The sequence below is a fragment of the Sapajus apella genome, unplaced genomic scaffold, assembly GCF_009761245.1.
Source record: "Sapajus apella isolate SASKATOON/1434 unplaced genomic scaffold, GSC_monkey_1.0 scaffold36, whole genome shotgun sequence".
NCBI lineage: Eukaryota > Metazoa > Chordata > Mammalia > Primates > Cebidae > Sapajus > Sapajus apella.
This window is the reverse complement of record NW_022436976.1, coordinates 27,368,091-27,390,144: the sequence shown is the minus strand read 5'-3', so window position 1 is coordinate 27,390,144 and position 22,054 is coordinate 27,368,091. Positions and strand designations below refer to the sequence as shown.

Below are 22,054 nucleotides of genomic sequence, written 5' to 3'. Positions count from 1 at the left end.
AAAGAACTCTTGACCTTGTGATCCACCCACACAAGGATGTTTTTCGAAACCAATGAGAACGAAGACACAATGTACCAGAATCTCTGGGACACATTTAAAGTAGTGTCTAGAGGAAACTTTATAGCAATAAATGCCCACATGAGAAGCAAGGAAAGATCTAAAATTGACACCTATCATCAAAATTGAAAGAGCTAGAGGAGCAGGATCAGAAACACTCAAAAGCTAGCAGGAGACAAGAAATAACTAAGATCAAAGCAGTACTGAAGGAGATAGAGATACAAAAAACCCTCCAAAAAATCAATAAATCCAGGAGCTCATTTTTTGAAAAGATCAACAGAATAGACAGACCACCAGCCAGATTAATAAAAAAAGAAAAGAGAGAAGAATCAAATAGATGCAAAAAAAAAAAAATGATAAAGAGGATATCACCACAGATTTCACAGAAATACAAACCACCATCAGAGATTACTACAAACAAGTCTATGCACATAAACCACTAAACCTGGAAGAAATGGATAAATTCCTGGACACCTGCACCCTCCCAAGCCTAAACCAGGAAGAAGCTGAAACCCTAAATAGACCAATAACAAGAGCTGAAGTTGAGGCAGCAATTAATAGCCTACCAACCAAAAGAAGCCCAGGTCCAGATGGGTTCACAGCCGAATTCCACCAGACATGCAAACAGCTTCCTTCTGAAACTATTCCAAACAATCCAAAAAGAGGGAATACTTCCCAAATCATTTTATGAGACAAACATCATCCTGATACCAAAATCCAGCAGAGACTCAACAAGAAAAGAAAACTTCAGGCCAATATCCACGATGAACATTGATGCAAAACTCTTCCATAAAATACTGGCAAACCAATTGCAACAGCACATCAAAAACCTTATCCATCACGATGAAGTAGGCTTCATCCTGCGGATGCAAAGCTGCTTCAACATACGCAAGTCTATAAACGTAATTCACCACATAAACAGAACCAAAGACAAAAACCACATGATTATCTCAGTAGATGCAGAGAAGGCCTTTGACAAAATTATATAGCCCTTTATGCTAAAAACTATCAATAAACTAGGTATCGACAGAACATATTTCAAAATAATAAAAGCTATTTACAACCAACCCACAGCCAATATCATACTGAATGGGCAAAAACTGGAAGCATTCCCTTTGAAATCTGGCACTAGACAAGGATACCCTCTCTCACCACTCCTACTCAATACAGTATTGGAAATTCTAGCCAGAGCAATCAGGCAAGAAAAACAAATAAAGGGTATTCAATTAGCAAAGGAAGAAGTCAAACTGTCTCTATTTGCAGATGACATGATTGTATATTTAGAAGACCCCATTGTCTCAGCCCAAATTCTCCTGAAACCGATAAGCAACTTCAGCAGTCTCAGGATACAAAATCAATGCACAAAAATCACAAGCATTCCTATACACCAATAACAGACTTAAAGAGAGCCAAATCAAGAACGAACTGCCATTCACAATTGCTACAAAGAGAATAAAATACCTAGGAATACAACTAACAAAGGATGTAAAGGACTTCTTCAAGGAGAACTACAAACCACTGATTACGGAAATAAAAGAGGACACAAATAGATGGAAAAACATTCCATGCTCATGGTTAGGAAGAATCAATATTGTGAAAATGGCCATACCGTCCACAGTAATTTATAGATTCAACACTATCCCCATCAAGCTACCTATGACCCTCTTCACAGAACTGAAAAAACGACCTTAAACTTCACATGGAACCAAAAGAGAGCCTGCATAGCCAAGACAATCCTAAATAAAAAGAACAAAGACAAAGGCATCACACTACCTGACTTCAAACTACACTACAAGGCTACAGTAATCAAAACAGCATGGTACTGGTACCAAAACATATAGACCAATGGAACAGAACAGAGGCCTAAGAGGCAACACCACAGATCTAAAACCATCTGATCTTTGACAAACCAGACAAAAACAAGCAATGGGGAAAGGATTCCCTGTTTAATAAATGGTGTTGGGAAAACTGGCTAGCCATGTGCAGAAAGCAGAAACTAGACGCCTTCCTGACACCTTACACTATAATTAACTCCAGATGTATTAAAGACTTAAACATAAGACCCAACACCATAAAAACCCTAGAAGAAAACCTAGGCAAAACCATTCAGGACATAGGCATAGGCAAGGACTGCATGACTAAAACACCAAAAGCATTGGCAACAAAAGCCAAAATAGACAAATGGGATCTAATTAAACTCCAGAGCTTCTGTACAGCAAAAGAAACAATCATTAGAGTGAACTGGCAACCAACAGAATGGGAAAAAATCTTTGCAATCTACCCATCTGACAAAGGGCTAATATCCAGGATCTACAAAGAACTGAAACAGATTTACAAGAAAAAAACAAACAAGCCCATTCAAAAGTGGGTAAAGGATATGAACAGACACTTTACAAAAGAAGACATATATGAGGCCAACAAACATATGAAAAAATGCTCATCATCACTGGTCATCAGAGAAATGCAAATCAAATCCACATTGAGATACCATCTCACACCAGTTAGAACGGTGATCATCAAAAAATCTGGAGACAACAAATGCTGGAGAGGTTGTGGAGAAACAGGAACACTTTTACACTGTTGGTGGGGTGTAAATTAGTTCAACCATTTTGGAAAGCAGTGTGGTGATTCCTCAAGGACCTAGAAACAGAAATTCCATTTGACCCAGCAATCCCATTAGTGGGTATATATCCAAAGGATTATAAATCGTACTATTATAAAACCACATGCACACATATGTTCACTGAAGTACTGTTTACAACAGCAAAGACTTGGAAACAACCCAAATGTCCATCAATGATAGACTGGACAGGGAAAATGTCACACATATACACCATGGAATACTATGCAGCCATAAAAAATGATGAGTTTGTGTCCTTTGTAGGGACATGGATGAACCTGGAAACCATCATTCTCAGCAAACTGACACAAGAACAGAAAATCAAACACTCATAGGTGGGTGTTGAGCAATGAGAACACATGGACACAGGGAGGGCAGCATCACACACTGAGCTCTGTTGGGGGGAATTAGGGGAGGGAGAGTGAGGGGTAGGGAGTTGGGGAGGGATAACATGGGCAAAAATGCGAGATATAGGTGATGGGGATGGAGGCAGCAAACCACATTGCCATGTATGTACCTATGCAATAATCCTGTATGTTCTTCACATGTACCCCAGAACCTAAAGTGCAATTATATATATATATATACATATACATATATATATTTTTTAAATGGGCAAAGAACCTGAATAGACATTTTTTCAAAAAAGACATTTGAAAATAGTAACAGGTATTAGAAAAAATGTTCAATATTGCTAGTCATCAGGGAAATGCAAACCGAAGTCACAGTGAAATATCACCTCACACCTGTTAAGATGTCTATTATTTAAAAAAAAAAAAAAAAAAAAAAAGGAGGTAAGTGTTGGCAAGGATGTGAAGAAACTGGAACTCTTGTCCTCTGTCAGTGAGAATATAAAATGGTGTGGCCTTTACGAAAAACAGTATGAATATTACTAAAAAACTTTTTAAAAAGAATTACCATTATGATTCAGCAATTCCACTTCTAGATATTTATCCAAGAGTTGAAATCAGGGTCTCAAAGGGATTTGCAGCCACGCTCATTGCAGCATTATTCACAAAGCCCAGATGTGGAAACAACCTCAATGTTCATCAGCGAATGACCAGATTAAGAAAATGTGGTATAAACATACATTGAAATATTTTTTGGCCCTAAAAAAGAAGGAAATCCTGTCATATGCAACAATATGTATAAACCTTGAGGACATTAAGCTAAGTAAAACAAGCCAGTCACAAATGGACAAATGTTGCATGATTCCACTTACAAGGGGTATGTATCTAAAGCAGCAAGCTTGTAGAAACAGAGAACAGAATAGTGTTTGTCAGAGACTGGAAGTAGGAGGAAATGAGGAGTTGCTATTCAATGGATATAAAGTCTACGTTACGCAAAATGAATAAAATCTAGAGATCTGATATACAACATGTGCCTATAGTTAAGTATATATTGTACAATCAAAAATTTAAGAGGGTAGATCCCATGTTAAATGTTCTTACTAAAAAAGAGAAAAAAAGTAACAATTACAGACCAAAATAAAGATATTTTTTAAATAAATATTCAATGTATCAAAAGTCTAATTCATTTGCTTCAAGAAAATTACTGAAGAAAACTAAGAACTTATTAAGCAACTGATATGGTTTTGCTGTGTCCCTACCCAAATCTTGTTAACAATGGTAATCCAAATTGTAATTCCCATGTGTTGAGGGAGGGACCTGGTAGGAGGTGAGTGGATTATAAGGACAGTTCCCCCATGCCATTTTTGTGATAGTGGGTGAGTTCTCATGGGATCTGACGGTTTTGTAAGGCAGTTTTCCCTACTCTTACGTACTGTTTCTCCTGCCGTCATGTAAGATGTACCTGCTTCGCCTCCTACCATGATGCTAAGTTTCCTGAGGCCTCCCCAAACATGCAGAACTGTGAGCCAATTAAACCTCTTTCCTTTATAAATTATCCAGTATTGGGTATTTCTTTACAGCAGTGTGAAAATGAACTAATACAGCAACAAATTCAGAGTAACTCATTGCTTCAATAAAATTACTTAAGTGAACTAAGTAACTTATTAAGCAACTCTAAGTACATAAAGAAAGAAATTAGACTCTAGATAACTTTTCCTTCTTAAAACAGAATAAATAATGGCTACCATTGGCCAGAGAAACATAAGAAAATATGTGTTAGTGAAATACTTTGGCCCTAGAATATTTCTTGAGACAGTAAACTAAGATAATGGGAAGACTACAGGTTTTAGAACCAGAAATATCTGAGTTCAAAATATCAATTATTTTATTTATTAACAGTCATTTATATGACACTACATGTCAGGCACTGTTGTAAGTGTATTACAAATATTAACACATATAGTAACTCATTTAATCCTCCCAATAACCTAATGAGGTAAGTACCATTATGACTCTCTCTTTACAGATTAGATGAGGAAACCAAGATCCATGGTGACTACATAACTTGACAAAGCTCACACAGCCAGTAAGTGACAGAGCCATAATTTGAACCTAAGTAGTTTGGTGACCGAGTTTGTGCCCCTGGGTCAATAATTTAGTCTCTAGGAGTCTCAGATTCATCTGTAAAACTAAATTAAAGCAGTGAATTATCAAGCTAAAATGTGGTAATTCTTACAAAGAAGTCAGCCAGTCCAGGACTCAGAACACAGTTGATACTATTTCTACCCTTCTTTTCTCCTGGTGAGCGATCAGAGGCCTACAGTAATGGCAAGATGCTATGTCTGGCCCTAAGTGATGATGTCATGATTTAAAAGAAGGTTCTAGCACAATCCAGAGTAGAATATAAATGTATATGAATATACATTAAGGAACATGTTAATTGAGAATTTGCTACTATTAAATTAGAAACTCAGTGGGATATGATATTCTTAAAGAGTATAGCAGTATAAAAATTATTCTTTTAATTTCAACATTTCCCAATGCCAAAACAACAGAGGAGAAATATGTATAAATAGATCCAGACCAAGTAAAAGCCTAACTGTACTGTTACCTGTAGCCAACATTTTCATTAGAAATGCAAAGATGAAAAGTATCTCTGAATTGTGCTGTCTATATTCATTAGACGCTCCAACAAAGCTGTTAGCCATCACCCCCCTCAAGAGGTAAATCCTGACACAATGAATCTGAATCTTTTTTTAGGAAACCACTGACACCCTACACTCATCCCAGTCAGTGTAGCATCCTCTCCTGTATTCCACAAAGACACGTGACAGGTAAAATAATCATCTGAGGCAATACTACAAAGGATTATGGCAGGGGGAATTGGGCTCCTACAGCTAGAAAAATACACTAAGGCTCTTATAAGATTTAAAGGTGCCAAAACAGATATAAAAATGATCATTATTTTAGAAGCGATACCACAGAAAACCAAAATTATTTCCAGCAGGCAAAAATAAGAAAGTTCCCTTTCAGAAATGAATGTTCCTCCACCATGGGAGGGGAAAATCTTACTGTCTGTGAGAGCTTTGTCAAGTTACTTAACTTTTCCATCCCTCAGTTTTACCCATACCTCACAAAGTTGTTATGAAGATCAAATAATGAACACATGTAATACACTCAGGACAGTGCTCAGCACATTAAAAATGTTATCATTATACACAACTATCATTATTGTCATCATCTACCAGAAACTAGTTCATTTCAGTCTCACATACTTCCATAGGTTCATCATTTTCCAATATTGCTGATGGCATCACTTCTTAAATCTCATTTTATTTTGTAACCCACCTATTCTCTAAACAATATTTTTCTAGTTAATAATTTAAAACTGCTCTTTTCCAACTAAATGCAACATAATCTTAAGATAATCTCAGCTAAGCCAGTCTCAGTATTTGCCAATCCCTCACACTGAGAGAAAACTTATCAAAAATATTTCATGTGCTCCAACACAGAAATGAAAGACATTTGTTGTTCATTTAATTTTAATTTTCTGCTCAATTTTTTGCATCTTTTGATTGCCAGCATGTCAGTTAACCCATCAACATAATAAATTAAGTTTTCATGTTACTTTTTTCCCTCTGTCTTAGGTAAAGTTTTATCATAAGACTGAACAGCTCAAATCATAGCAATGAAAAATCACATGAATACACAAAAGCCTGTCTCATTTCTCCAGGTGATAAAATTAAGTTCAAAATAATGTATGTATTATGAAAGTTACTTTACAACATACCTATTAAATAAGATGGTCTCATTACTTACTGGTTCTTTTCTTTCTTAAAAGAATCATTAAGCAAAGAACCTAAAACAGTAACCCAAATAAAACACAAGGATAGTCTGCTGTGATGAAAGCTCAGAATACCAACCTGAAAAACAAGAACTAAGGCTCTTCCTACTAACTAGGTTATAGGTTATTAGATAAATCACTTCACATCTTTGGACTCTGGTTTTCATATATGTAAAATGAGAAGGTACATTAAATTAGCTCCAATTTTCCTTCCTGTCTATGGTTCTACAATTTACTATTTTAAATAAAGTTTAGAATTTGAAATTTTCTCATTTCTGTGATGAAAAGTAGATTTTGCTTATTACCTAATGCCCTCACTAGATGGTGCTATTGGCACAGTTATCTTAGGCTACTTGAGAAACCAGCAGGCCATGTTTCCCAAAAGGGCCACTTAACAGGCTTTGGGGATTACTCCCAGTGAGTGCTTTCCAAGCCTCTATAGAATATTTATTACCCCGTTCCTCTCCCATTAAACACTCATAATTCCCCACACCACCCCAATCACTGTGACAATCAAAAACAATCATACACAATGTCATCCTAGAAGGCTACCCCAGTTCAGAACCACTAAAAGGAAATCAGTTTTCTTTTCCAAACTTAAGAAATTGTCATGAAAAAACTAAAACTTATAGCTTAGTTGCTTGTGAAATTTTTAAAAAGTAATTTCTATAACGACTGTAAAGTGTCAAAAGCTCTTTACAGTGACAAATATTCATACCCCCAAAAATCAAATGCTTAACAGGACATCTTTTGTCAGCTGATAAACGAACAGCTCCTTATTCTATGCTTAATTTATATTTCAGCCCTACCAGTTATTACTAACTCTATATTAATCATTCTGATAATTTATATAATGATAAATTAAATGCTTTCCAAATGAAAAATTAAAAGTACTCCTATAAAAATGTAAATATGCCAAATAAAATCACTCATAGCCAATAGCAGAGGAGCAGCAGAGAACCCTAGAAAGTGGGCTGCCTACTTTGAAAGAGACTTCATGAGTAACATACGGAGATATAGTTTATAGATAGAATTGCCAAGACTTGATGAAAAAATTAAATGTAAATGATAAAGAAGGAAGAACTAAGGAGGACTCCAGGTTTTTTCCCGAAGCAACTGAATAGAGGGTAGTGTATTTATTGGGAAAAGGAAGACCAGAAGAAAAACACGTGAGAAGAAATTAAGAATTTAATATTGAACATACTGGGTTTGAGATACTGTACTTGTGAAATAAAGAGGAGACAGCAGTCATCTGAAGATAAGTGATTAAAAGACAGGAGCTCTATGAATTTTAATTATATTAAGTGTATGAGATAGGTCCAAGTACTGTTCCTATCCTACAGATGAGGAAAGTTGAAGCACAAAAAGAATAAATAACTTGATAATAATCACACAGCTAGTACTCTCTCTAGAGCAGATTCTCAAACTTAGGCAGTATAGTTCCAGAGTTCATGCATTATCTCTACAGTTATTGCTTGCTTCTTTGGCAATTGATTAATCACCCCACACTACAGAGACCCCAGAAAGGTATAGTATTTGACATCCAAGAAAGAAGGGTGGAGGTATAAGGTTCGTTAACAGAGAATTTTTAAAGGTCTCCACAGTGAACAGGAAAACCCTACTCCCTTTTCCATTGCCAATCCTCAAACAATGACAAACCAATGTTTTTTGCTTGTTTTTTATTTTTCATTTTTGTGGGCACTTAGCAGTTAATAAATTTATGGATTACATGAGATATTTTGATATAGGCATGAAATGTATAGTAATCACATCAGGGTAAACGGGATATCCAACAGCCAATTTTTACAGAATTCATCTGCAGATATTTAAATGACCACAGAGAAAAGGCCAATATATATTCTATGGGAAGGTTCCCCAAAGAAAGAGCTAGATCATTGTCCTATAATCTCAGAGTAGAGCTCATCATCCCAGCCTATGCAAACTCAGCTCAGGCTCTGAATGAGTGAAGATATCTGCTATGCTCTAAGTGACCACTGGACTACAGGGAGGATGCTTCTGATGGGAAAAAAAAAAAAAAATATATATATATATATATATATATATATATATATATATGTGTGTGTGTGTGTGTGTGTGTGTGTGTGTGTGTGTGTGTATATACATATATATCATTCAGAGCCAACAGAACTGTCTATAGGAAATACCCAGCATTCAATCAAAAATAAGCAAACAAGCCAAGAAACAAAACCAAAGGCAAAAACAGACAAGAGAAACAGACCCAGGGATAATGCAGATAATAGAGTTAACATGAATTTTTATAAAAAATATGATTAACATATTCAAAAATAATAAACAAAGAAACATATGACAAAAATGGAGAACTTCCCCAGAGAATTGAAATTTATAAAAGAGAATCAAAGGGATATTCTAGAATGAAAAGACAAAGTAACTAAAATTTAAAACTCAAATATGAATTTAATGTAGAACAAATACAGCTAAAAATAAGCTTCATGAACTTCAAGACAGGTAGTGGAAAACATACATGCTTATACATGGGCAATTAGAGTTTAAGTGATTAGCCTACTGCATGTTCTCACTCGTAAGTGGGAGCTAAACATTGACTCCACATAGACATAAGGATGAGAAAAGATACTGGAGACTACTAGAGGGAGGAGGGCAAGAGGGGAGCAAGGGTTGAAAAAACCACCTATTGGGTAATATGCTCACTATCTGGGGGACAGGATCATTTGTATACCAAACCTCAACAACAAGCAATTTACCCATGTAATACATCTGCATATGTACCCTGAAACCTAAAAGTTGAAAAAAATAAAAAATAAAATAGCAAGTCACAGAATCAAATAAAATATTTGCAAGACACATATCTGACAAAGAACTTGTACCTAGCACATATGTGAAAAACTCTTACGACTCAAGAATAAGAACACAAACATCTTTCCCCAATTTGAAAATGGGAAAAATATCTGAGAAGATAATTCACAAAGGAATATAAACGAAGAGCCAATAGACACATAAAAATGTTCCACATTATTAATTATAAATAAGAAATACAAATTAAATAGACTAACTTTTCCCCCAAAAAGGCAAAGATAAAAACAATAACGTTCTGCTTACAAGAGATACACACGTAAGAACACAGAAAGTTTAAAAATAAGAGAATATTAAAGATTTATCATGCAAGTACTAACTGAAAAAAAGCTGAAATAACAATACTAAAAGAAAAAAGTGGACATTAGACAATAAGTATTACTAGAGACAGTGATTTTATATTGAGAAAAGGATCAATCCACTAGGAAAATCTACCAATCCTAAGTGTGTATACTAAAGATACTTTTAAGATGTACAAGGCAAAAATTGGTAGCACTAAAAGGAAAAAAAGAAAAATCTACAACCATAGTGAAATACTAACAAACCTCTCTTGATAACTACAAAAAAAGGAAAAAAAAAAAAATTCAGCAAGAACATAGAAGATCTGAAACAACAAAATCAACAAACTTGAAAAACCTGACATCTATAGGCCACTGCACCCACAATGGCAGGATTCACTTTCAAGTGCACATCATTTCAACAAAATTGATCACATACTGAGCCACAAAGCAAGATCCAACAATTTTCAAAGGATTCCAGTCATTCAGTGTACTATCCAATCAGAGTGTAACTAAGCCAGAAATCAAAAACAAAAGTTAACTTTAAAAATTATCAAATGTTCAAAAACTAAGCCATATACTTCTAAATAACCCATGAGTCAAGGAAGAAACCATGGTGAAAATAAGAATACATTTTAAACTTAAGAGAAAATAACATATCACCACTTGCAACATGACAAGTAAAGATGCTCTCAGAAGAAAACATATGGCCTTAAATGTACGTACTAGAAAAAAAAAAAAAAAAAACAAAGAGTTTAAAACAAATGATGGTAGTATTCATCTTAAGTTAGGGAAAGAACAACATATGAAACCCCAAAAATGAATGCAGAATAAAAAAAAAAAAAAAAACCACCATGGTAACTGACATAACAGAAAACAATTATATAATAGAGAAAATAGGAAAACCCAAAAGACGATTTTAAAAATATTAATGAAAGTGATAAACTCTAGCAAAAAAAGAAAAGACACAGATCACCAATATTAACAAAAGGGATGTTTAAAAGATATATGTAAAATGCAGGTATTCTTCAGACATTAAAATATAATAATAGTAATATATTAAAACAACTTTACGCCAATAATCTTGAAAATTTAAACAAAAATTCCTAGAAAAACTACAAACACCGACACAAGAAATAGAAAAATCTGAATAGTTCTTTATCTATGAAAGAGACCGAGGCCATAATTAAAGACAAACTCACAGAGAAATCTTTAGGCCCATATGGCTTTACCCAGGAATTCTCCAAACATTTAAAAAGTAAACACAGCTAATCTTACAAAAACTCCTCTGTAGTAGAGAAAATGAAGAACACTCCCTAATCAATTTTATGAGGCCAGCATAACTTTGATTCCAAAACCTGACAGGACATTACAAGAAAAGAAAATTCTAGGCCACTATCTCCTGTGGACATAGAGGTAACATTCTAAACTAAGCATTAAACCAATCCTAGCATTATATCAAACGATAATTGACAAAATTGAGTTTATTTCTCCAAAAATGCAACTTAACTTTAAAAAAAAAAAATTAATGTATTTTGCCATATTAACAGATTAAAGAAGAAAAATCATATATTCATTTCAATAAATGCAGAAAATGCAGGGGGAGGGAGAACATCAGGAAGAATAGCTAATGGATGCTGGGTTTAATACCTACGTGACCTGTGCAGCAAACTACCACGGCACACGTTTATCTACATAACAGATCTGCACATCTGCACATGTACCCTGGAACTTAAAAGTTGAAGAAAAAAATATAGAAAATGCATTTGATAAAATTTAATATACATAATTTTTAAAAATCTTAGGATATTAGAAATAGAAAAGAAACTCTTTAGATAAAAAGAATCTACAAAAAGCTTACAAGAAACATCATAATGGTGAAATACTGAATGCTTTCTTTCCCCTAATATCAGGAAGAAACAAAGTTGCCCACCACTGACTTTGTACTCAAGTTTCTCACTATTGCAATAAGGCCGAAAAAAAAAAAAAAAAAGAGTACAGTTGACCCTTGAACAACACAGAGGTTATAGGCACTGAAACCCCTCTGTGCCGTCAAAAATCCACATATAACAAAAACCTAACTACTAATAGTCTACTGTTGACCTTGCCAGTAACACAGTAAATTAACATGTTTTATATGTTATATGTGTTATATACTGTATTCTTACAATAAAGCTAGAGAAAAGAAAATGTTATTAAGAGCCATAAGGAAGAGAAAATATATTTACTATTCATTAAGTAGAAGTGGACCATCATGTCTCCATCCTTGTCTTCACATTGAGTAGGCTGAGAAGGAAGGGGAGAGTTGGTCTTGTGGTCTCAGGGGTGGCAGACGTAGAATGGAGACAGGAGAGGCAGGCACACTTAGTGTAACCTAATGGAAATACTTTGTAATTTCTATTGTAAAATAAGTCAAAAGTAGTCTTGAATAATCAGAATCCTTCTGCTAGACTGTCTAATGTCAATTTGTTTTCTGGCACTACTATGTCTTTTTTACCTGGCACCATTTTGGAATCACTCATCTCCATCAAGTCATCTGTGTAGTCACACACAACATCTGGATAGTTTGCTTCATCAACAATTTATTATTTTAGGTTTGATGGCTTTCATGGCTTTTTCTATAACAATGATGGAATCTTAAATGGTTTAAGGCTTTCGTGATGTTCTATCAGGGTTCCCCTTCACAGCACTGACGATCTTTTCCATAAATTATCCTGTTGTAATGACCCTTAAAGGTCCTTATGGCCCTCTGATCAGAGGCTCAATTAGGAATGCCATGTTTGGGGGCAAGTAGACCACTTAGATGCTTTCAGTGTTGAACTCATGGGGTTCTAAGTGGCCAGAGGCATTGAGAATGTAAGAAGAAATGGCAGTCCTTACTGGCAAGATGCTTCTTGACTTTAGAACAAAGCATGGATGGCATCAATCCAGAAAAAGTATTCTCATTGTGTAGCAGGCCTTTTTGTTATACAACAAAAAGACTGGCAGCTGGTATAATCTTTTTCCTTAGAGGCTCAGGGGTACCCCCTTTATAGATTAGAAAAGTACTTAGAAATCCAACTCCATTTCCACAGAGTTAGCATATCCCTTTCCACCTTAAATCTTGATGCTCACTTCTCTTCCTTACTAATAAATGTCCTTTGTGGCATTATCTTTTTTCTAGAATAGGACACTTTCATCTGCATTAAAAACCTGTTCAGGCAGATATTCTTTCTTCTCAATGATTTTCTTAAAGCATCTGGAAACACACCTGTTGCCTCTTGGTCAGCAGAAGCTGCTTCTCCTGTTATCTTGACATTTTCAAGTCAAATCTCTAATACTATCAAACCATCCTTCGCTGGCATTAAATTATCCAGCTTTAGATCTTGCATCTTCCCTTTGTTTTGGTCATAATGTAGTGACTTTACTTTTTCCTGAATCATATTAGAGTCTATATACAAGCCTTTCTTACAGCAATCCTGCACCCACATAAAAGGTACATTTTCTACACAAGATAGAGACTTTTGCAAAAAGTGCAAGGTTTTCATGCTTTCTGGCATAGCTGCAGCTATGGCTTCACAAATTTTCTTTTCTTTTATTAAATGGTCCTTACTCTGGATTCATTTATTTTGAAATGGCAGGCAACCACAGCTGCAGTGCTCAACCTACTGTATATACCAAGCAATTCAACTTTTTCTTGTAATGTCATGAGTTTACTTCTTGGAAGCATTTCCAGTATCACTAGCAGCAACTCATATGGGTTATTCAAGGTATTTACAGCATTGCACTAAACATGATGGAAAATATGCAATAGTTGCAAGAGACCATTTACTGAGATACTCAATTTATTGGAAAGAAAGCTGCTCATATGGAGATGATTAGCATCTCATGGTGTTTTAAGCAGATATTCACAACACTTGAGATCACTGCAATAGCAACAGGAAGTAAATACAAAATTATAAGAGCAGTGCAATAGGTACTACAGTTAACACAATGCAGTTATGATTTAATACTGCATCTTTACACTTGTTTACATTTCCCCAACTGCAAATGGCACTATGTATGGTCCGTGTATGCACAAGTTTTGATAAATTTTCATAAAAGATTTGCATTTTACGGTAGCAAATTATAAAACATGAATATATACATGTATTTTATTCATTCATGACATACCTTTTTCTTAACTTTTTCAATATTTCTGGGCTACGTGGTTCATCTGTTTTTTTCAAATTGTTGCAAATTTCCAAAAAACTTTCCAATGTATTTACTGAAAAAAATCCTGTGTATAAGTGGATCTACACAGCTCAAAAACATGCTGTTCAAGAGTCAACTGTATACAGATTGGAAAGGAAGAAATAAAGGTTGTTGGGTACAAGGTCAGTTATAAAAATCAATTGTATTTTTTTAAAAGCAGTTTGCTTTAAAAAGGACACTATTTATCATGATATCAAACACTTAGCAATAAACCTAACAAAAGATGTGTAATTCCTACATACAAAAAAAATTTCAAAACATCTAGAAAAATTAAACATCTAAACAAATGGAAAGATATATCATATTCATAGATGGGAAGAATCAATACTATAGGCACTAGTCAAGTGTCCCCAAATTAATGTAGAAATGCAATGTAATTCCAATCAAAAAATCATGTGTTTTTCTATGTATGTATAATTTAACAAGCTATTCCTAAAATGTATATAGAAATGCAAAGGTACATAGTCAAATCAATTCTGCAGAACACTAGAGGACAGAAGCTTCAGGTTATAGTGATAATATGGTATTGGCTGAAACATAAACAATAGGCAATGGAACAGAATAGTGCATCTAGAAAAATACCCCACATATACTTCCACCTTTATGACAAAGAGACACTGAAGTCCAATGAAAAAAAGATGACATTTTCCAATGAACAGTGCTGCATCTATTAGCTATCCATATGGGGAAAAAAAGATGATGCCCTCTTCTTCGTATTATATATTTAAAAAAGAATAGTAAAGTTTCTTAGAAATAAAGCAGGAATAACTTACTGAGATAAACAAAGATTTCCTAACCAGAACACAGAACACACTTAACATACAGGGAAAATTTGACAGACTACAGTACATTAAAATTAGGAAATTTGGCCAGGCACAGTGGCTCGCACCTGTAATCCCAGCACTTTGAGAGGCTGAGGCAGGCGGATCACAAGGTCAGGAGATTGAGACCATCCTGGCCAACATGCGAAACACTGTCTCCACTAAAAATACAAAAATTAGCTGGGCTAATGCCTATAGTCCCAGCTACTTGGGAGGCTGAGACAAGAGAATCGCTTGAACCCAGGAGGCGGAGGTTGCAGTGATCCGAGATTGTGCCATTGCACTCCAGCCTGGGTGACACAGGGAGACTCCATCTCAAAAAAAAAAAAAAAAAAATTAGGAAATTCTTGATACAGATATTCTGTGGCCCTCTTATTTGGGAATTTCTCAGTGTATGCAGTCTGATAATTACCTTAACCATACTTATTTAACATTTAAAGAACTGCTTTTGCTTTTGTGAAGGAGTAATACCTTGATTTATGAAATTAAATCCATAAAACTTATGAAAGATTCAAATAAAATGATTAATAGTTTTAATAACTACCAGAAACATAACAAAGGATCAAATAAAATTTGAATTTAATATGGGAAGTGGCATTGCTTTCACTCATTTTTTAAAATGCAGTTTTGCTTTTTTAAAATGTAGTGTATCTTAAACGCTATACTCAAGTTATCACAGGTGATTAAAAATAGCTGCCAGGTGTCCTGTTCAGTAGATGGGAGCAAAATCAACTTAAATAAAAGTAAAGGCCCAGAGGTGCTCTCTTTGGCTAGCAAAAAAAAGCCATCTGCCACAACAAAAATAACCTAAATGTCTGGTTCTTCTACTGTTTATTTAAATGACAGAAACTAAGTTTGCTTAGCCAAGATCATAGCTACAACAGGATTAACCTATCTTCAAGTGGGGGAAAACCACCTATCATCTTGTTTACTCAAAAAGCCTCCTTAGGGCGTAGGTTGCAGTGAGCCGAGATCGCGCTACCGCACTCCAGCCTGGGCGACAGAGTGAGACGCTGTCTCAAAAAAAAAAAAAAAAAAAAAGCCTCCTTAGATCAGAGAAGCAAGAAGTGAAACATTGGAGTATTCGAGTAAAATAAAGATAGCATTAGCTTTCCAGAGGGCACAAACGTTAAAAGGCCAGAGTGGATGATAACACATTACATAACCAAATGTTTTAAATTTTCAATTTATATGTTTCATGTCTATCATCAAAAAATGTATACATGCAAAAAATTATTTCCAATCAAAAAAAACTTCCTTTTAATAGAACCTAAAAATTACTACAATCTTATGGATTCTGTCTAAGGCATAATACAGCTTCACATATAGAAGGGAATTCAGTATCTTCAGTTATACATTCTTTCAAGGTCCATAATCTTTCAAATTTCTAAATTAACAGAAATTACATAAAGGGTTAATACAGTCCAACTCTTATTCTCTGCTCATGCCAAGCATCATTAAAATAACACACATTTATCTTTTAGCCTGTGAAAGGCACTGTGTATTCTCAACTACTAAACACTTTACCTTTGCAGCAAGCAACAGTCCAATTTTGTCAGCTTCAGCCTCCAATTTTCTGCTGTATGGTCTATTAAACACATACTAAGAAGAAACAGGACAGAAAATCTCCATTAAGACAATTTATTTGATTACAAAGGGAGTAACAAGGAGAGGTATTTTTAAAATGTTTCACGGAGTATATAGGATAAAGTTCTTATACTCTGTCTACTAACATTAAAATAACTCCATGATATAAAATATAAACACAGTCTTTATTTTCTTGATTAGAAATTAATACTTTAAAAACATGATAAGAATAGAAGTCATGCCTATAAATTTCTAGACAGTCTGTAGTATAAGTAATTTACTTCTATTTTTCCAATTATAGTCTCCACCTACTGAGTACAGGATTCACTAAGAAAGTTTATTGATGAAGGCTTTTAATATGGTCAAGGAATATTTTGACCTTGCAGTTTAAAAATGAAATCAAGAAAATGTAGGTATGTAATAACCAATGACACTACTAGACAATTTATTTCAGTACAAAAATTAACCATATAGCAGAATGCTCTTTCTTTGATAAATTAACTTAATTTTCTTTTTCTTTTCTAAGTATTGATTAGCTGGAAAAATGAAATTTTCTTCTGACTTCAATAAAAAACACACATAGATATAGTAACTTTAATTTTCCTAATTACTTGTATTTATATGAATGCTTTCCAGTTAAATTCTAATTTTCAGTAAGTACTAAAACTTTGTAGGAGATGAGTCAATAGGGACGACTTTTGAGAAAAGAGCTATTAATTGGGGAAGCAATCTTTCAAAGGTAGCCACATGTCTGTGATGGCCTGAAATAATATAATAAATCTGATATACAGTATGTGACCATTAGAAAGACTTTCTTACTTTTCAATCATGTCTGTTTTAGGCCGATAAAGTATCTCATATACTGCTTTCACTCTTCATGACAGGCTGCAGGTGCCCCCATCAAGTCTATTGATAGCATATGGATTTAAAACTTTGACTTTAAAAGAAGAAAAACTTAAGTTCAAGTCCAAATACTGCTAACTTATTGTTAACCCTGAGCTAACTGTTTAACCCCACTAAGTCCAGTAGTAACTTATGTAACACGGAACTAGTAACAGTGCCAAGCAAACATAACAGTTCATATTTATTGAGTCCTTACTTTGTGCCAGGTACTATGCTAAGTGCTTTATATAAATGATTCTAAACTTAGTGTGATTTTGTCCTCCAGGGACATTTGTAAGTGTTTGGAAATATTTATGACTGTCATAACTGAGAGGAAGGAGAGCTATTGGCATCCAGGGGATGGGAGTCAGAAATGCTACTAAACATCCTACAGTGCACAGGACAACTCCCCTGCAACAAAGAATTATCCAGTCCAAAGTGTCAGTGGTGCTGACATTGAGAAATCCTGCTTTAAATGTATCACTCAGTCCTCACGACAAATGAGTGTCAGCAACTCCCACTCCCGAATGACTTCACTATCAACATTCCTCTTAGCTCTCCAATCACAGTGAGCAACTTTCTAGAGAAAAACCTCTACTTGTCACCAAAATTATTGAGGGGACTTGATTTAGGGAAAAAAAATTCAAATAGAATCATTCCTACTTTATTTTCACTGAAGAATTACAATGAAGTGGTAAATTTATCAAGTATTTCAAGAAAGAAATAGCTACGTTATCTTTCTTATGATCAACTCTGCTGATTCCATTACAGAAAAAGCAATCTATAGATAGATGTGGAACATAACTACATTAATTCTTTTAATTTCCCGGCAGGTCAGTGACAGAAACAGAATTCAAAATATGAGGTCCTATAACCTATGCAATAGCCATTCTTTTGTTTTCTCTTTAAGAACCCTTACTTCAATATAAATGAACCAAATGATATGGCAATAGTGAGTAACAGACTAAGTTATCCAACCTCAAAAACAGTTTGTCTCCCTGAATTTTGCACATTAGATTTAAACAGCACCCAGATGGCACTCTGATGGGTGCTCCACAAATCATTAAATAAACAAATAGCAGACTGTTCATAAACAATCAAACCTCCGGGGACAAGAGGAAATATTCAAAGAAAGACGTAAAATAAAATAATCATGGTTAACAAAGTAGTTATAAAGATGGCAAATCTATTTTCAGTAGTACAGTGTTTTGAACAAAATGAGGCACTTAATAAATTTTTGAGATGATTATTATACATAAGCACTAAAAACAAAAGTTAACAAACACGTAGTAAGACTTTCCTTTCAATATTTACAAAGCAATGATAGTTTAACAGAGTAAGAAGGAAGGAAGGGTGGTAAAGCAGCTTTAGCCAATTCTGTGCCCATTAAAGTTCAAAGGTTTTAACAGTGCCCCATCAAAATGCAAATATAGTTGGTTCTCTGTATCTGTGGATTATGCATCTGGTGGATTCAACCAATTTGGATAGAAAATATTTACAAAAACAATAAAAACAAACAAAAATATATATAGTAAAATAACTATTTACATAACATTTACATTGAATTACAAGTAATCTAGAGATAAAGTATATGAGAGGATGTGCACAGTTACATGCACATGCCATGCCATTTTTTATCAAGGACTTGAGCATACTCAGATTTTAGTATCCACGAGAAGTACTGTATACCAAGGGATGGCTGAATTTTGGGGTAGGGGGAGTCATTCAGTTACTACGAAAGGAAGGGTCAGTGACTGGGTTTTCTCTCTGCAAAACCAATAAATATATTTTTTAAAATTATATTAGCCACAAGTTTCCAAGCCCTTCTAACTCATCCATGCCCATCATTTGAGAGATGCAGCTTCCTTAATTTAAATATTTATACATAAGAATATCCCCCAAAAATGAGAAAACATAAGACACCAAAAATTAGTACCCGTATATTTCAAAGTAAAATGTGATTTGCTGCTTTACAGTAGTATTAAAATATCCTCACCACAGACTATGATAAACTCAAGTTGTCTCAGGCTTACCTCTTGCAATTTAGACTGTATCCACTGGCCCAAAAGGGCCAAACTATCCCGAGGACAAATGGCCCAAATCATTGTGAGGAAAATCATACCTAGGAAATCCAATAAATGAACCATGCCAGCCTTTTCTGCCTGAGAATAATGGAAATAATAAAATTTACATTTCATACATCAAGATAGTATATGCTTACATTTTCTAGTTCATTATGTGTTACAATTACCTGACCTCCACCTAAGATTGAGAGTTCTCTTTTTCTTCTTTTGCTTATTCTTTCCTGGTCTGTTTTTCACTTCCTTTGTTTACTTACATACCTATTCATTCATTTAACTAGTATCTACTGAGCCACTTACTATTAGTGAGATATTACCCTGAAGTTTCTTATATTAACAAGCATAATAACCTTGTGAAATAGGTACAATTATCCCTATATTTATAATAATGAAACTGAGACAGAGGTTAAAAGAGTTGCCCAAATTCACACAGCTATTACTAAAGAACCAGAAATCAAACCCAGTAAGTTTTAGTTTTTAATTTAGTTGCATCATTTAAAAAAATCAAATACATGTTTTATTTTACTAATGTTTTTGGATAAAGATTAAACACTACCTAACATAAGAAACACAACAAGAAAAAACTCAGAAAAAGACTGGAAGTTTATTTTAAATAAAGGTATTCTGATCTTCAAGGCCTAATATATGAAACATTATTCATTTATACAAGTTTGTAATTTTTAAGTCTAGTATTTCTCTTGAGAGAATCGGGTTCTATGAATTTTTGTATGTACTTATATCAGTTACCAAAAAAGATTTTTCGTAAAATAGTTGTTTTGAGTAGTAATATCTAAATATAAGTTTAATGAACTGGATTGTTCATGATTTGCCATTAAAGTTGATGAGTAAATGTTAATGTTGTAAATGTTAACGATTATCAGCTGAAACTGATAAAATAGCAATCCTTATTTGAATGTATGAAAAATGCCTGAAAACTAAAAACAATGACTTAGAATATTGTCCCTTAACAAATATTGTGCCCTCACAAAACATACTTTACCTCATTATATGTGTCACATTACTTTGCCTCAAAACACAACTGTGTGTTTTGAAAAACAATTATGAAATTATTTTAACATGAGAAAGTGAAACTCAAAATAAGGAAGTCGTTATAGAAGAGAAAGCTCTTGTTAATAAAGAATATAATTGCTATTATACAGTCTTAGAAAACTAGAAATACACACAAAAAAACCTGTATTTGTAGAATGAAGAAAACCTAAAAGCCTAGATAAAATAAAAATTGAGACTCCCAAAAGACAAAATCTAGTGCTGACAATATTTCAGATCTCTGCAAAAACATATTAACTATTTTCCATTTTAAGGCTGCTGTTTGCTTTTTACATCTCATCTATTGTTTCCGCACTGATAGAGCTGACGATACACTGAATAGGAGGCACTGAACTAGATGCCTGAAAATCAAATGGACTGAATGGTAACACCTTTCCAATGCTAAAATGGACAAAACTGATTGATTTTGCAGTTATGAAGCCATTACTTGAAAGATATTAGAATGCATATAATAACACTATTTCTACTGCTTAGTGTGTATTTGTTTAAGAAAAAAAGATTTTTTTTTTTCTTTGAGACAGTGTCTCACTCTGTCACCCAGACTGGAGTGCAGTGGTACAATCATGGCTCACTGTAGCCTTGCTCTCCCAGGCTCAAGCAATCCTCCTGCCTCAGGCTCCAGAGCAACTGGAACTACAGGCATGAGCCACCACGCTCAACTAATTTTTAAATTTTTTTTATACAGACAGAGTCTATGTTGCCCAGGCCAGTCTCAAACTCCTGGGCTCAAGCAATCCTCCTGCCTCAGCCTCCAAAAGTGCTGGGATTACAGGTGTAAGCTACTACACATAGTCAAGAAAAAATGTTTTGCAAGAAAAAAAGGAGGTAATTACTCTTGATGCTTCAGAAAAACACCTCATCTTATTACTACTTTAAGGAATAGGTAGAATTTGAGATGACTTTTAGAAGGATTAGAATCATTATCATTTCCATTTGAAGTTGTTAACGTTACTTGTATTTCTGATTTAGCATTTCAGTCATTTCACTTTTTACCTTTGTGTTTACAATTAAAATAATACTTCTCTCTAACGTAGACAAAAGAGCCATTCACATTTTTAAATGAGTAACAATTTAAAAATGTGTGAAACAGATGTGTTATTTTCTTTAACTCATATCAAGATGAACAGACATCTATTCACAGGAGCATACACCAATTCGAATTCTATGATCTATAAGAAAAGTGCTGCTAAAAACCAGGGAGCTGTGGTGAAAGGAAGAAACCCTGGACTAACATACAGAAGACCCAGGTTAAAGTCCCAATTCAGTTACTTTGTCAGGTTAGTCATGTTACTGAATCTTTCTAAACATTGGTTTTCGCTTATATAAAACAGTAATAATAAATACATACCTCATTAGGTATTAAAATTATGAATGAGAAGCTAC

The 22,054-nt window shown here is 34.3% G+C and overlaps 1 protein-coding gene across 6 annotated transcripts in view; it reads right to left on the bottom strand.

Moving 5' to 3' along the window:
- OMA1 (OMA1 zinc metallopeptidase) overlaps positions 1–22,054 on the bottom strand; it is a 77,625-nt gene that overhangs the window by 40,498 nt on the left and 15,073 nt on the right. For all 6 annotated transcript variants that reach the window (XR_004274660.1, XR_004274662.1, XR_004274661.1 and 3 more), the window contains exons 6-7: positions 19,556–19,684; positions 16,581–16,655 (exon numbers count right to left, since the gene is read on the bottom strand). Coding sequence is in view for 3 of the 6 variants with exons in the window: in XM_032296852.1 (XP_032152743.1) it covers positions 16,581–16,655; positions 19,556–19,684 (204 nt within the window). In the remaining 3 variants the exon portion in view is untranslated. The remainder of the gene's footprint in view (positions 1–16,580; positions 16,656–19,555; positions 19,685–22,054) is intronic.